Source organism: Globicephala melas, chromosome 16, assembly GCF_963455315.2.
Source record: "Globicephala melas chromosome 16, mGloMel1.2, whole genome shotgun sequence".
Classification (NCBI taxonomy): domain Eukaryota; kingdom Metazoa; phylum Chordata; class Mammalia; order Artiodactyla; family Delphinidae; genus Globicephala; species Globicephala melas.
The window spans coordinates 31,616,494-31,630,052 of NC_083329.1; the positions used below are offsets into that span (position 1 = coordinate 31,616,494).

General features: G+C 46.1%; 1 protein-coding gene across 3 annotated transcripts in view; it reads left to right on the forward strand.

Moving 5' to 3' along the window:
• ALDH18A1 (aldehyde dehydrogenase 18 family member A1) overlaps positions 1-5,361 on the forward strand; it is a 46,994-nt gene extending 41,633 nt beyond the window's left edge. For all 3 annotated transcript variants that reach the window (XM_060286404.1, XM_030865157.3, XM_030865156.3), the window contains exons 16-18: positions 784-970; positions 1,971-2,066; positions 4,343-5,361. In XM_060286404.1, coding sequence (XP_060142387.1) covers positions 784-970; positions 1,971-2,066; positions 4,343-4,524 — 465 coding nt within the window. In that variant the 3' untranslated portion in view covers positions 4,525-5,361. The remainder of the gene's footprint in view (positions 1-783; positions 971-1,970; positions 2,067-4,342) is intronic.
• The last annotated feature ends 8,198 nt before the right edge of the window (positions 5,362-13,559 follow it).

Sequence of the window (13,559 nt, forward strand, 5' to 3'; positions counted from 1 at the left end):
AAGGCCTTGGGAGCAACGAGGACATGACAAATGTGGTTTGTTGTGACTTGAGCCAAGTCAAGAGCTTGGCCCTAAAGAATCGAGGCGTGAACGCTGCCCTGGGAAGGTCTCGGAGAACAAGGCCTGAGTGGGGTCACACTGTGACCGGGGTCCCCAATGACCAGCCTCAGCATCCTTAAATTCCTCCAGCCAGAAGCAGGGTTAGCCCCAGAATCTGGACCTGAGCTGAACCTGGAGATGGGGCCAGACTGACAAAGTCAGAAATCTAACGACTAACCACAGTTTGAAGTGGTTTCCAACCAAGTACTGTTTTCCTCTAAAGCACGCCTAGGACTTCTCCAGGGAAGAGGGAGGAGAAGTGTGTTTGTGGCATCTCCCTCTTTCCGTCTGAGTCCAATGCCTAAGTCCCACATGCTAAGAATGGGATTTTTCTCGTCACGTGTTCGTTTTAGTAAAATGCCAGCAGTCAAGGGCTTATGTCAGTAGCCCATTAAATGCCTTGCACATTCTTCACATTCAGAGGCTTCCTGCTGAAATCCCTGCTCCAGTTTTACTGGGGGCCCATTGCTGACAGGTGGCCGTCAGCATTTCCCAAAGCAGAGCATCCTGGAGCGTGGAAGGCTGCCTCTAAAAGGAAGCAGGGACTAGTTTAGTTTCCAGGCCACAGGAGCCCTGGACTCATCATCTTCAGGCTCATCTTGCTGTTGGATCCCAGAGGGAGGAGTGTGCGCTTGCCTCTTTCTGCTGTGTTTATGTTGTTGCCCCGGACTTCCTCTGTCCCAGGTGAAGATTCACGCAGGCCCCAAGTTCGCCTCCTATCTGACCTTCAGCCCCTCCGAAGTGAAGTCCCTCCGAACTGAGTACGGGGACCTGGAACTGTGCATTGAAGTGGTGGCCAGTGTGCAGGAGGCCATCGACCACATCCACAAGTATGGCAGCTCCCACACGGACGTCATCGTCACAGAGAATGGTAAGTGTGCAGGGGCTGCAGCACACGGGGTCTGCGGGGTCTGCGTTTTCTGCCTTGATCTCCAAGCTGACCCTGCTCCTCTCAGCCCCTCTTAGCCTGCAGGAGAACGTAATCTCAGTGGACTGATAACAGTGCCTGGCGTGGGCGGCACTTGCTGGTTTGCTGAGTGCTTTTACATCTGTTACCTCGCTGTGTTGTCACAGTGGCCCCGAGGGAAGAGGTGATTCGCTCCACTTTATACGTGACTCACTCTGTCTCAGAGGCGTTACCATTTAATCCATGCTGCAGTCTTTCCCGGTTGCTGGAATAAACCCATTTTACAGCTGAGGAAATCAAGGTTCAGGAGGTTAAGCGCAGAACCAACTAGTTTAGGGCAAAACCAACTCTCCACAGTCACTCATTCCCTCCACAGGTGAGCCTGGGTGTCAGGCACTGGAGGCCCGATGGTAAAGGATGCCAGCATGGCCCCCTCAGGGAACTTACAGTCAGTTTACTGGGGAATCACAGCACCACCAGTGAAAACAGTTAATACTTGAGCACTTGCCATCTGCTAGGCTCTGGGATGAGTGCTCCATGCTGTTGGTTCATTTTATCCTCTCTGCAAGCCTGGGAGCTGGGTAATACTGTCAGTCCCCATTGTACTCAGGCACAGAGAGGTTCAGAAGCCTGTCCACAGTCACCCAGCTGGTGGGTGTGGAGTTTGAGTTGAGACTTTGGCATTTGACTCAGAGCCTATAAACAGATAGTGTAGACAGGCCATTGCAGCACTGAGGGTATGTCTGCAGGGAGATCTGGATTCCAACCCAGTCTTTCCCAGGTACCTACTCCTTCAACAACAGGACTGATGAAGCTGGTTTGCTTTCACAAGTCTGCATGTTTAATACGTGGGGAAGCACCTCAGGGGCCTGGGCCCTGCCCCAGTCAGGCCCTGTTGAGTGGCTGGAAGCAGGGATGTTCTCCCTGGGCCATCCTAACTCAATTTCTTCCCTTTATGCTGCAGAGAAGACAGCAGAGTTCTTCCTCCAGCACGTGGATAGTGCCTGTGTGTTCTGGAACGCCAGCACTCGCTTCTCTGATGGCTACCGCTTCGGACTGGGTAAGAAGGAGTCTGGTCGGGGAGAAAGGAGTCCCTTGTGAATCACTGTGTGGCCCCGAGGAGCATAGTGAGGGTGGAGGAGACACCTGGCCTTTACAGTCACGTGCACGAGCAAGATGACGCAGACATACCGAGGGAAGGTGGGTTTATGAGAGAGAAGGATAACAGCTACCATGAACTGGTAGAAGTCCTGTGTTCTAGGCATTTCACATGCTAAGAAGGTAGGTACTTGTATTTCCTTTTTCATAGATGAGGATACTGAGATTCAAAGAAATGAAGTAACTTGCCCAAAGTCATGCAGCTGGTGTTCAGACCCAGACTTCCGTGAGTCCAGAGCCTGGACTCTGCCACGTACAGCAGACCACAGTGTGTCTGCATGCATGGATTATGACAGGTGTGCATGCCAAGGTCCCGTGGGAGCACTGCCGCTGCAGACTTACTCCTTCAGAGGGACACAGCCAGGTTGCCTCAGAGCTAGGAATCCACCCTGAGGACAGGACAAAAGAAGGTGTTAGTACCTATGCTGGGCTGAAGTATGAGCATCAGAAACAAACAGGTAAGTCCAGAGGTGCAAGGTTGACTTCTAGTGCAGACTTTGAAATAAAAAGCTTCACAAAGATACCCTCCCCACTTCCATCATTAGTAATAAATTCTCCATCCCCCAGTAGTATAAGGAGTTCTCAGACAGTCGCTGGTTTTCAGGGGTACCATTTTACAAAGCTCCAATAAGGCATTTGTGGCACATCTGAGAATTATTTCAACGACTTAAAACATTTTAATCCCTCTGAACGTTTGAATAGAGAACTGCCTAGAGAAATAGTTCTCGCTGAATTGTTAAAGGTTATTAAAGGGAATTTTGCTGTTATTCTTAGTCACTGGACTCTTTATTTTTAGTTTCCTGTTTCTGTTGTGTTGGGGTTTGATTTAATTATCACATCACTTGCACTGATCTTTGTATTCCATGTTCTTGAAGAAGAAATAGCACACTTGTAAGGGCTGAGGTGCCCAGCTTTCAAGTGAAAGTCCAAGATGGGGGAGGAGCAAAGACCACTCCATTGTCTTTCCATCAGCTGCTCAGAGCAAACGCTCAGACTCTGGTTAGGTTAAGTTCCTGTGAAATGCATGAATAACAGTAACAGATAATATTCATTGAGCATTTACTGTATTTCCGGCACCGTGCTAAGTGCATCACGTGCATTATCTCACTTAGTTCTACATAATGGATTCTATTATTTTCTTCCTTTTCCAAAAGAAAAACCTGAAGCAAGAGATGGTTAGGTAACCTGCCCAAAGTCATGTGATCTCTACGCTATTAACCCAGAATTTGAAGCCAGTGGTCACCATCTCCTTGCCGACCACTGCCCCAGGCACCTCGCTTGCTCCTCTCTGCCTGCAGCGGCTCTCCACTGCTGTCCCCTGGCCGGCTCCTTCTCATTCAGGTTTCAGCCAAAGGCACCTGCTCGGGGAGGCTCCCACTGACCACCCTATCCAGGGTGCTGCCGCCCTGCCACACAGTCTCCGTCCCAGCACCCTTCGCTGCACCCCATCACCACATGGAATTATTTGTTGAACTGTTCTTTGGCTGCCTTGCCCACAAGAATACAAGCTCCATGAATTACATCAGTTGTTCACCACTTCATCCCCGGGTCCCAGCCCAGTGCCTGCTCAGTGAAGTTGTGATGAGCAAAGGAGCCCTGCCTCAACTGCACACGGTGCAGAACACCAAGCCAGACCTGGGAAGAGCCCCGGTGCCCCACGTCTGAGGCTGGAGCAGGAGGGAGGAAAATGAAAAGCTCTCTTTGGTGTAGTCAGCAGCCATTTCATGAGCACCTAGGAGCTAGGCGTTCTAGGGAGTACCTAGAACATGTCCCTTACCATCTAGGGTTTAAAGGATACTCGGGGAGATGAAACCTCTATACACTGTCGTACACCAGAAACAGTACCCAAATGTCAGATGATGGTATGCAATCCAGACACAAGACAGATATCGGAGACAGCACTTGTAGTATTGTCAAAATGGATTGGGGATAAAATACAAAGGAGAGGCCCACAGTCAGGCCCCTTCTTCTCTTCTTAAAGAAGGGGCCTGACCGTGACTCACAGCAACCAGAGAACATGTTTATGGGGACAGTGGAAGTCAGGCTAGCCCAGGGAGGATGGGTCAGGAGAGGGCAGAGAGAGGGGGCCAAGTGAGGAGAAGGAAGAGACAAAGGCCTGGCGGGTGGTCAGGAAGCAGAGGCTGGGAAAGCCACACCCTCATCCGTGCTTTTCCACAGGAGCTGAAGTGGGGATCAGTACATCTCGAATCCACGCCCGGGGACCAGTGGGACTGGAGGGACTGCTTACTACCAAGTGGCTGCTGCGAGGCCAGGACCACGTGGTCTCGGACTTCTCAGAGCATGGAAGTTTAAAGTACCTTCACGAGAACCTCCCTGTTCCTCAGAGAAGCACCAACTGAAAGCATTCAGAGGAGAGCCGGGCATGTTCCGAGCGGTCTTCACAGTTAAACTCACCTTAAGCCTCTCGGGGTGAACCAGGTCTTTTCTCCCACCTCCTGGAAGGGCCTGCCTGTTGGAAAGTGCCCCTCAGCATTTACTGGGCCGTGTGGCAACATCAGCCTGGACTAAGGACTCTCATTCCCGCTCACCCTTTTCTTTCTTTTTAAGGTAGAAAATAATTGCTCTGGATAGGGATTTTGCTTAATTGCTAGAGGGGGACTTTGCTTCACATAGTGCAGTTCCCTTCAGTGGTAGAAACAGAAAGGTGCGGTTTCCCCACATAAAAGGCAATGGAAAAATCATGGTCGCTTTTTACCTTTTATCACCTCAATGAGGTAGAGTCTCCCTTGGTATGTGGTTGTTATAAGGGCCAGTCGTACCTGATAAGTCTCCACATTTCCTTTCTTTCACTCTCTTAGTCGTCTTCAGAAAGGAAAGATTTGGAATTTAGAGAGAGGCAGCCCTTTTTAGCATTCTCATTAGAAACAATCACAAAAATAGACTGAACCATCTGCACTAGGAAGATTGACCTTTTGTATTTATTTGTGGAGTAAATATAAACAAGCATTCCAGATGCTGTAAGCCTCTGAATCCAGGAGCTTGGCACTACCTGTGACATGGTTAGAACCTGGAGCTGCAGACAGGAGGCACAAGTTTCAGGATGAAGGACCTACAGCCATTGTGCTTGAAATTTTTATATGAATTATTTTGTCATCCTATCCTCTCCCTCCAAAACAAAAATTAGAGGATTATTTTAATACTTTGGATTCTTGCCTCCTTTTTGAGAAATAAAGTTCTTATGAGAAGCCTGTGTGCATGATTTAAGCTTTCTCCGTCACTTGTTGTTACCCTCTTCCTCTTCCCTCCCTTGTGGCCCTCACACCCCACTGTTACACAGTCTCTTCTCTGGAAGTTGGTTGGGGACAGAGGCCATCTGCCTCAGCAGTGTCAGTGGAAGCAGCACAGGCAGATCCCCAGGGGAGGAACCCAGGCTGAGAGAGAGGAAAGGAAAACATGATATGAAGCCCCAGGAGCTTAGGGTCTAAAAACACGGTGATGGTCTGAAGTTCATGGGTGTGATTGACGTGAGCGTGCTGTCCTTGTGCCGTGTCCACACGGCATCCACGTGGATTGTTCTGCCCGTCGCGTTGCCTCAGGATCGCCTGCTTCAGTGACAGCCCTAAGCCCTCCCTGCCTCCCTCCATCCTGTTCTTCAGGTCCTTGGTGCCTGACAGTCTGCAGTTGAAAGATTTCTTGTCTCGTGGGAGCCCTCCCTGAGAAATAAGTACTGACTTACATGTTTCTTTTTATCCTCTGAGGAGGTTTTATGAACACAAGAATTACGGTGTCGTGTGGGGAACATGTTCTCGGCTGGCTCCAGGCTGCACCTCTCTTCCAGACCCTTACATGGCCGGCCACGTTACCCTGCCCGCCCCGCCCTGTGAGTGGGGAGTTCTGGCATAGCTTGCCTGAAAAGGCAATAAACAAAGTCCTGCCTGAAACTCTATGGCAAATACCACAATCAGCTCCCAACCACACAACAAACGCCCCTGGAATCGAAAATAGAAAGTGACCCAAGAAGGCCAAACCCTTGGGGAAGACTCCACTGAGGAGGCAGACCTGGAGCTGGGCCCTGAGAAAGACAAGTTGTAGGGTAAGGAGAGGCGAGAGCATTCAGGCAGGGGACTGGGGAAGCAAATCCAGAGGTGGGGATGAAATGCAGGTCTGGGGAGCAGTGAATATACCAGCTTGGGGCTGAAGTTCATGTGGGTAAACAGGAAGGTAGTACATCCAAGACAGCGGGGAGACAACCTCTGCCTGAGCCACCCTTCTTAGGGCGTGGGGTGGGGGTGAGTTTAGTGCAGAAAATGCAGCTAAAGCTCTGCATCCAACAAGTCCATTCTCCCTTGTGCAGGCACCTCAGTCCTTAGTCCATTTCTGCAGAGAGTGTGGGCCATCAGTCTCCGTTTTTCCACCAAAAGCAGAGAGATTCCCAAAAGAAGGCCAGGAGGCAGCCGTAGCTTCACGGGGACCCCCACCCAGGCAGTCTTCCAGTATGTGGCCTGTCCTAACTATGGAAGCTGGCTTTTTATTCTGAAATCCCTTCTGTGGTCCTGCCCTGCTACTTCCCTTTCTTGGCCACCAACTCCTGGCAGCACCGGGTGTGAACCAACCAATCCTGAAACTCCCACCTCCCCACCGAAGGGGAAAAAAAGCCCTCAACAAATGTTTTTATTCATCAAGCCAAGTTTACTTGGGTTTAGATTTTCTGTTACTTAGAAATAAAGATGGTAATAATTATAAAGGTAAATATAATAGTGATAAAATTAATGTCTGAATGATTCAGTATATTCATATATTATGGGGGCATTTACAGAATTATTCATATGGGAGGAAAATTGGGCAGCCAAGGACTGGATTATAGTAGGTGTTATTTGTCTGCTCTATATCCTTTATTTTATGAAACCATCTCTTCCCATTTTGCAGTAACCCAGCTCAGTCTCTGTGACTTGCGGTGGGGGGGGTGTTCATCTCCCTCTGATAAGCCACCTTGTAAGCCTGTCTTTGGATTCCCCACTGTCTAGCGAGGAGCAGTGCACACAGGTGCTCACCGACCACCTGGTGACATGGACTACCTGGGCAGAGTTATGGAGGCGGAAGTGGGACTTCTCTGAGATCCGTGGACCATTCGGGACACTGGTGGGAGGGTGGCAGCCTGAAATGGTCATATGTCTTTGCTGACCCCAACTCATTTCCTAGTAACTGAGCAGCGTCATCATTCTCGCCTAGCCGTGCTCGAAACATGCCTTGGAGTCTGTTGGAGTGGAAGGTGGGTTAATGTTACAGTGTTTTTTCTGCTGGTGCTTCTGGCAAAGATCAGTGAAGACCTTTAAACCATTCTTTTGGCAGCACTCCCCCTCCCCCTTTAGTGAGGATGAGTTGTAAAACTTCATTCAGTATTCAGTCAGCACCTATTATGTGCCATGTGCTGGGAATAAGAGACATTATCCCCCCCCCACCCCCGCCAACGGTTCAAAGCTTAACCTGAGCATTACTGCTCTATCCCCAGATAATTATTCTTCTTAACTCCCAGTCTCTACCACCTATTTTACCCCTATTCCTAGGAGAAACCCTTTGGCCAATAAGAAGACACCAGACTAGACAGATCTCCAGACAGGAGGGGACGCAGGTTCACTACCACCTCAGAAAAAAAACAACTCGCTGTGGATTCCACCTGGCCCTAAGATTCTTCTAACACTAGAGGGCGGTCAGGCCCCACAGACCTAAGGAGGTCGGTCCAGGTCTGAATGAGCTCCATGTGCCAGCATCCTCAGACTGTCCACCTGGAGATGAAGTGCTGGCGCAGTAAAATAACTTCCAGAGATCCATTTACTTAGAAGGTAAGAACATAGGCTTTTTTTGGATAAGAGACAGATGAGAGTTTGGATCTTGATTCCACCACCTGCTAGCTGTCTGAGCTGGGGAAAGTGTCTTAACATCTCAGAACTTTGATAAATTTATCCATAAGTGGGTTTTGTGAAATTATATATAAGACACTCAGCACAATATCCAGCTTATGGTAAATCTTCAATAACTGTTAGCTGCACTGTTTATTTTGTTCTGAAGAATAGCTTTCACTTAGTTCTGTACATTGCTATTTTATTTAAAGTCCAAACATCTCTTCCTAGGAAATGAGGTGGGGACACTCTTAGGAGATAATCTACTATGTACCAGGCACTATAGCAAGAGCTTTAATGATGCCACAGCAATCTGAATGAATTATCTCTATTTTATAGGCACAGAAACCAAGGATCAGAGAGGTTGAATAAATTCCCAGGTCACCCGGTTACAAAGTGGCAGAACCTAGATTAGAAACAGATAACTAGACTTCAAAGCTCTTAACCACCACAGCAGGCTGTAGCAGTAGTGTTTTCCCAGAAGTTCCTGCATCTTAGCCCAAGGCAAGTTGTAAGGCAGAAGAAGGAGGTTGCCATAGCTACTAACTAGACCCCTTTTGAAGTAATCAGATCCCAGGTCTGCTCCAGTTTTGCAAGAGGAGATGCTTGTCTGGAAACTCTCCTCTACACCTGCCCCTGGAGGGAGCCGACTGCACCTGAATTATTTACAGAGTCCCTAGACATTTGATATAATGAGCAGGTGTGGATGCTTCTCCGACTTTCCCCCAAACATGCCTTTACTGACCCCCTTCCCCTCCCCCTAGTTGCCTATGAGGAAAAAGAAGCATCAGCCTTCCCACATTGTATGTGTGTCTACCTCCTTCATTCTCCATTCCAAAAATTATCTGTAAGAAGTGAACCATTTTCCTTGCAAATCTCAAAATAATGTTGGTTTGAGTTGAAATTGATGGTGTAAGTAGGACCCTAGCTAGTAAATGGATAAATTTTTCTACTGACACACAGTTCCTTTTCCTCTATCCTAAGCTTATACAAGTCAAACCTAAAGACTGAGTTTGTCAAAAATATTCATTCTATGGATTTCAGTTACATAAAGGAAAAAAAAAACTATGCTTAGAAAAAAGACTAGAAGGAAATATGAATGTAAAGGTGGCACTTGGCCTACAGTTTTTATACCACAGTAGCATATGGAGTAACAAAATGGCACTTACTAATAAATTCAGTGATGAGCGTCATGAGTTTTCTAGGGTCTGTTCCCCACCCACATCCTCATGTGAGTGCTCACATGCACCCCTTGCCTGGACAATCCATCTGTCGCTTCCCTTCTCTCCCTTCCTATTCATAGGCCAGTAGTGGGGTAACTGTGCAGGCTGAAATTGTCCTGGTAAAGAATTGCTTCCAGGTCTGTTCCTCATCCTCTCTATCTAGTCTGTGAGTCTGTGTTGTTTCAGCATCTTTTGTAGTACCCCAATTAGATTTTCATGTGAAATCAAACTGAATCCATTGAATCTTAATAGTATTTTAGGTATATATCTCTTTACAGTGAACTATTTGAAAACAGCCGTTAAAAACCTTGTTTGTAAAGAATATTGATTGAATGGAGAAGAGGCTCACTACAAAGTGTTGAAGAAAAAACTTGGCTTTACCTCTATCCGTGGTTTCTCCGTATCCACAGATTCAACCAGCCATGGACTGTGTAGTACTGTAGTATTTACTGTTGAAAAACATCTGTGTATAAGTAGACCTGCACAGTTCAAAGCTGCATTGTTCAGAGGTCAACTGTAGTTATTCTGGGTCCAGGACAGTAGGACTTCAGCCATATCTGTAATATTTTATCTTCCTTGAAAAAATATTTGAAGCACATATGGCAAAATTTTAAGATTTGGTCTTGATGGTGGGGGCAGTGATGTCTGTTATATTACTTTCTCTTTTTGAATTCTTTCATAATTAGAAAACCACAGTGAAAAGATATTTATTGTTCATATTGACATCTTAACCAAGTTATTTTTGATCGAATTTTCTTGTATCCCTGTTATAATGCCTGGAATAATGTAGGTAAATAATAAGTATTTTCTTTTTGAAAAGAAAGAAAATAAGAAAAAACTTGGCTTTAAAGAGGTTAGTTAAAATTTCCCAATTATAATATATATATATTTGGTTAGGAAGAAGACTGGAAGAAAATGTATCAAAATATTATGAGTGATTCTTTTTTATCTTTATTGAAATATAGTTGATTTACAATGTTATATTAGTTTCAGGTATATAGCAAAGTGATTCAGTTATATATATATATGTGTGTGTGTGTGTGTGTGTGTATACATATATATATATATATACACACACACATACATACACACACACATATATATATTCTTTTTTAGATTATTTTCCATTATAGGTTATTAAAAGATATTGAGTATATAGTTCCCTGTGCCATACAGTAGGTCCTTGTTGGTTATCTATTTTATGTATTGTAGTGTGTATATTTTAATCCCAAACTCCTAATTTATCCCTCCCGCATCTTTTCTCCTTTGGTAACCGTAAGTCTGTGCTCTATGTCTGTGAGTCTATTTCTGTTTTGTAAATAAGTTCATTTGTGTCAGATTTTAGATTCCACATATAAGCAATATTATATGATGTTTGTCTTTCTCTATCTGACTTACTTCACTTAGTATGATAATCTCCAGGTCCATCCATGTTGCTGCAAATAGCATTATTTCATTCTTTTTTATGGATGAGTAATATTCCACTGTGTATATATACACCATATCTTCTTTATCCATTCATCTGTTGATGGACATTTAGGTTGCTTCCATATCTTGGCTATTGTAAACAGTGCTGCTATGAACATTGTTGGGGGGGGCGGTGCATGGATCTTTTCAAATTAGAGTTTTCTCTGGATATATGCCCAGGAATGGGATTGCTGGATCATATGGTAACTTTATTTTTAGTTTTTTAAGGAACCTCCATACTGTTCTCCATAGTGACTGTACCGATTTACATCCCCACCAGCAGTGTAGGAGGGTTCCTTTTCTCCACACCCTCTATTGTGAGCAATTCTTACTGAGTAGTGGGATTAATAGTGAGTTTTACTCACCATTATACTTTTCTGTTTTCCAAAGTTTCTTTTTTACTACTTGAAATATTTTTTGAATATTTTTCTTGTTTTCATAGCTACTAATATTTATTCCTGAGGGAAATTAGTGGTATGATGGTGAAAATAAAATTTGTGATAACAATCTTTTAAATCTAGAGAGGCTTATTTTTCCATTTCATCCCCCTTTGCAGTCTGTCTCGCAGAGAAGAAATCAAGGCTCAGGGGGCTAAGTCCTGGAACCGGGCCTCTGCCCTGTAGGGGGATTGTGGCCTCAGGGGAGACACTGGACTAGTCAGCTCTAGGGCGCCTCCAACCCGTGGCTCCCAGTGCGTCTGCGCTGTGTTGTTGCTCGGGTTTCACCCCCGGGCTTACAGCCCTCCCAAAGCCAGGGAACGTCAGAAAGCCATAAAGGGTTTCTGCTCCAGGTCCTTCACTGAACTCGAGTTTTCCTTCTCTAACGCACAAATAAGGCTACATCTCTGACTCTGTGTTGCCAGATTCTGTTTCAATGCATACAATTAGATGGTAAATAATTCAAGAGAACGGAAACTGGCAAAGCGGTGTGTGATGTCCAAATAGCTATCTTGTTTACCCTCTGGTGTAAACTTCAGGCTCATCAGCAAGTCGGAGCCCCAGGAGTAGGTAAAACGTGCAAACACGGGAATCCACCTCTTTCCATTCCCTCCCATCTTTGAATATTGTTGAGGATAAGAATGCAGTTTCCCAGTTTGATTGAAGTAAAACAGCGTGGCTTTGGCAGACAGATTTGGCTGACTTCTTAGGTAAGTCTGAAGTTCCTCCCATGGTGAGTTGGGTGTCCAGAATCCAAAAGCATCCTCTTCTCCTTGTAGTGAGGATTCGTGATCCAAAGCTGAGGTCTCAGCAATATTATCATGCATCCTCCCTCTCTTCCTTCTGTGCAGTGAGGGAGATAACCTTTCACCAGGCCCTTCTGAACCTGCCTGTCATTAAAGAAGCAGTCTTAGTTAAGATTCTTTGAGTTACAAGTAACATAAACCACCTCCACCTTGCCTAAGAAGAAAAGGCTAATGTGTTATATGGACACAGGGTGCCTCATAAAGCCCGAGGGCAAAAATATTAGAGCTGGCCCACCTTTCAAGAGACTGAAACTAGCTCAGGCAAAGAAGAGAAATTTGGGCCTCAGGTTAGCAAACCACAGCAAGAGCGAGTGACTGGAATCAGGGATCCCAACATCCCCTCAGCGCTCCTATGCCTCTCCTTTCTGCATGAGGGCTGCATTTCCTCCTGCTGGAAACTGGCTTCTTTCATGAGCATGGGACATAGCCAGTGGAAGCTTCCAGACTTATTCTCACAGCTTTGTTTCACCCACCCCACCCCCCGCCCCCGACCAACCACAAAAATAAAAAGGCTCTCGGCTCCCAGTTCCAGTGCAGAAGGACTCTAGTTGGTCTACTTGGGCCACCTGTCCCCGCTGTAGTGAAGATGTAGAGGAGGGGCCATGGCATGGTCTGGGTTGATTCAGCCATATATACCTGTATAACCATGCCATGGTTAAATCTTGCGATAATTTCATAGGACTTCCTCTTCTGGTAGGATGTAGTATGTAGCAATAATCCAGTGTTCCTGTTGGAACTAGAAAAAACTGGATAAATTAAAAAATCATATTTTTAAAGGCACTGGAGAGGTGTAGCAGCAACAAAGACTAATGAATTAAAATTCTGGAGAGGAAAGAGCCTTTTCTAAATGAGCTGATAATCTCTGACCATTTTCTTACCTGGGTATATTTGCCAAATCAGAGCTTGACCCGGGCATAAGGTCTTTACTGGGACAAATAGAAACTGGCAGAGCTTTTGATGATCCATGTGATCTGGCATTGGAATCTAGAGGAGCTCTAAACACATGGCCAGTTTTCCCCATGCAACATTTGCTGAATTCTGGGATGCAGCAGGAGAGGCTGAGCTAGAAGTGTCTCATAGCAGAGGGAAATTTCCCGCAGACTTGCAGTAGGTAGGAAACAAAGTCCCGTTAGAGGGATGAGGGCTGCATCAAACATGACGGCTGTCCCCTCAAGACATTTGCTAAATTTTGAAACTGTGTGGGGCAAGAAACCAAAGAGCCTGAGCTCCTAAGAACAGAATTGAATCTTGCACAGGCTCTCAGGGTTGAGAAGACAGAGACCCACCATACTGTCAATCAAAAGCTTGAGAGTGGGCTCCCTCCAAGGAACAAGATGACCCAAAGTTGGACTGGGACTAATACAACTACCATCCAGCCCCAGCGCAGCTGAATCCCTGACTAGATTGAGATGATCAGTCCCTCACCCCATCCGAGAGGGACTTCCCTGGAGGTCCAGTGGTTAAGATTCCGTGCTTCCACTGCAGGGGGTGTGGAATCCATCCCTGGTCAGGGGACTAAGATCCCGCATACCGCACGGAGCAGCCAAAAAAAAAAAAAAAAAAATCATCGCTGGAGGAAAATATCATCTACAACCTCTATGGTT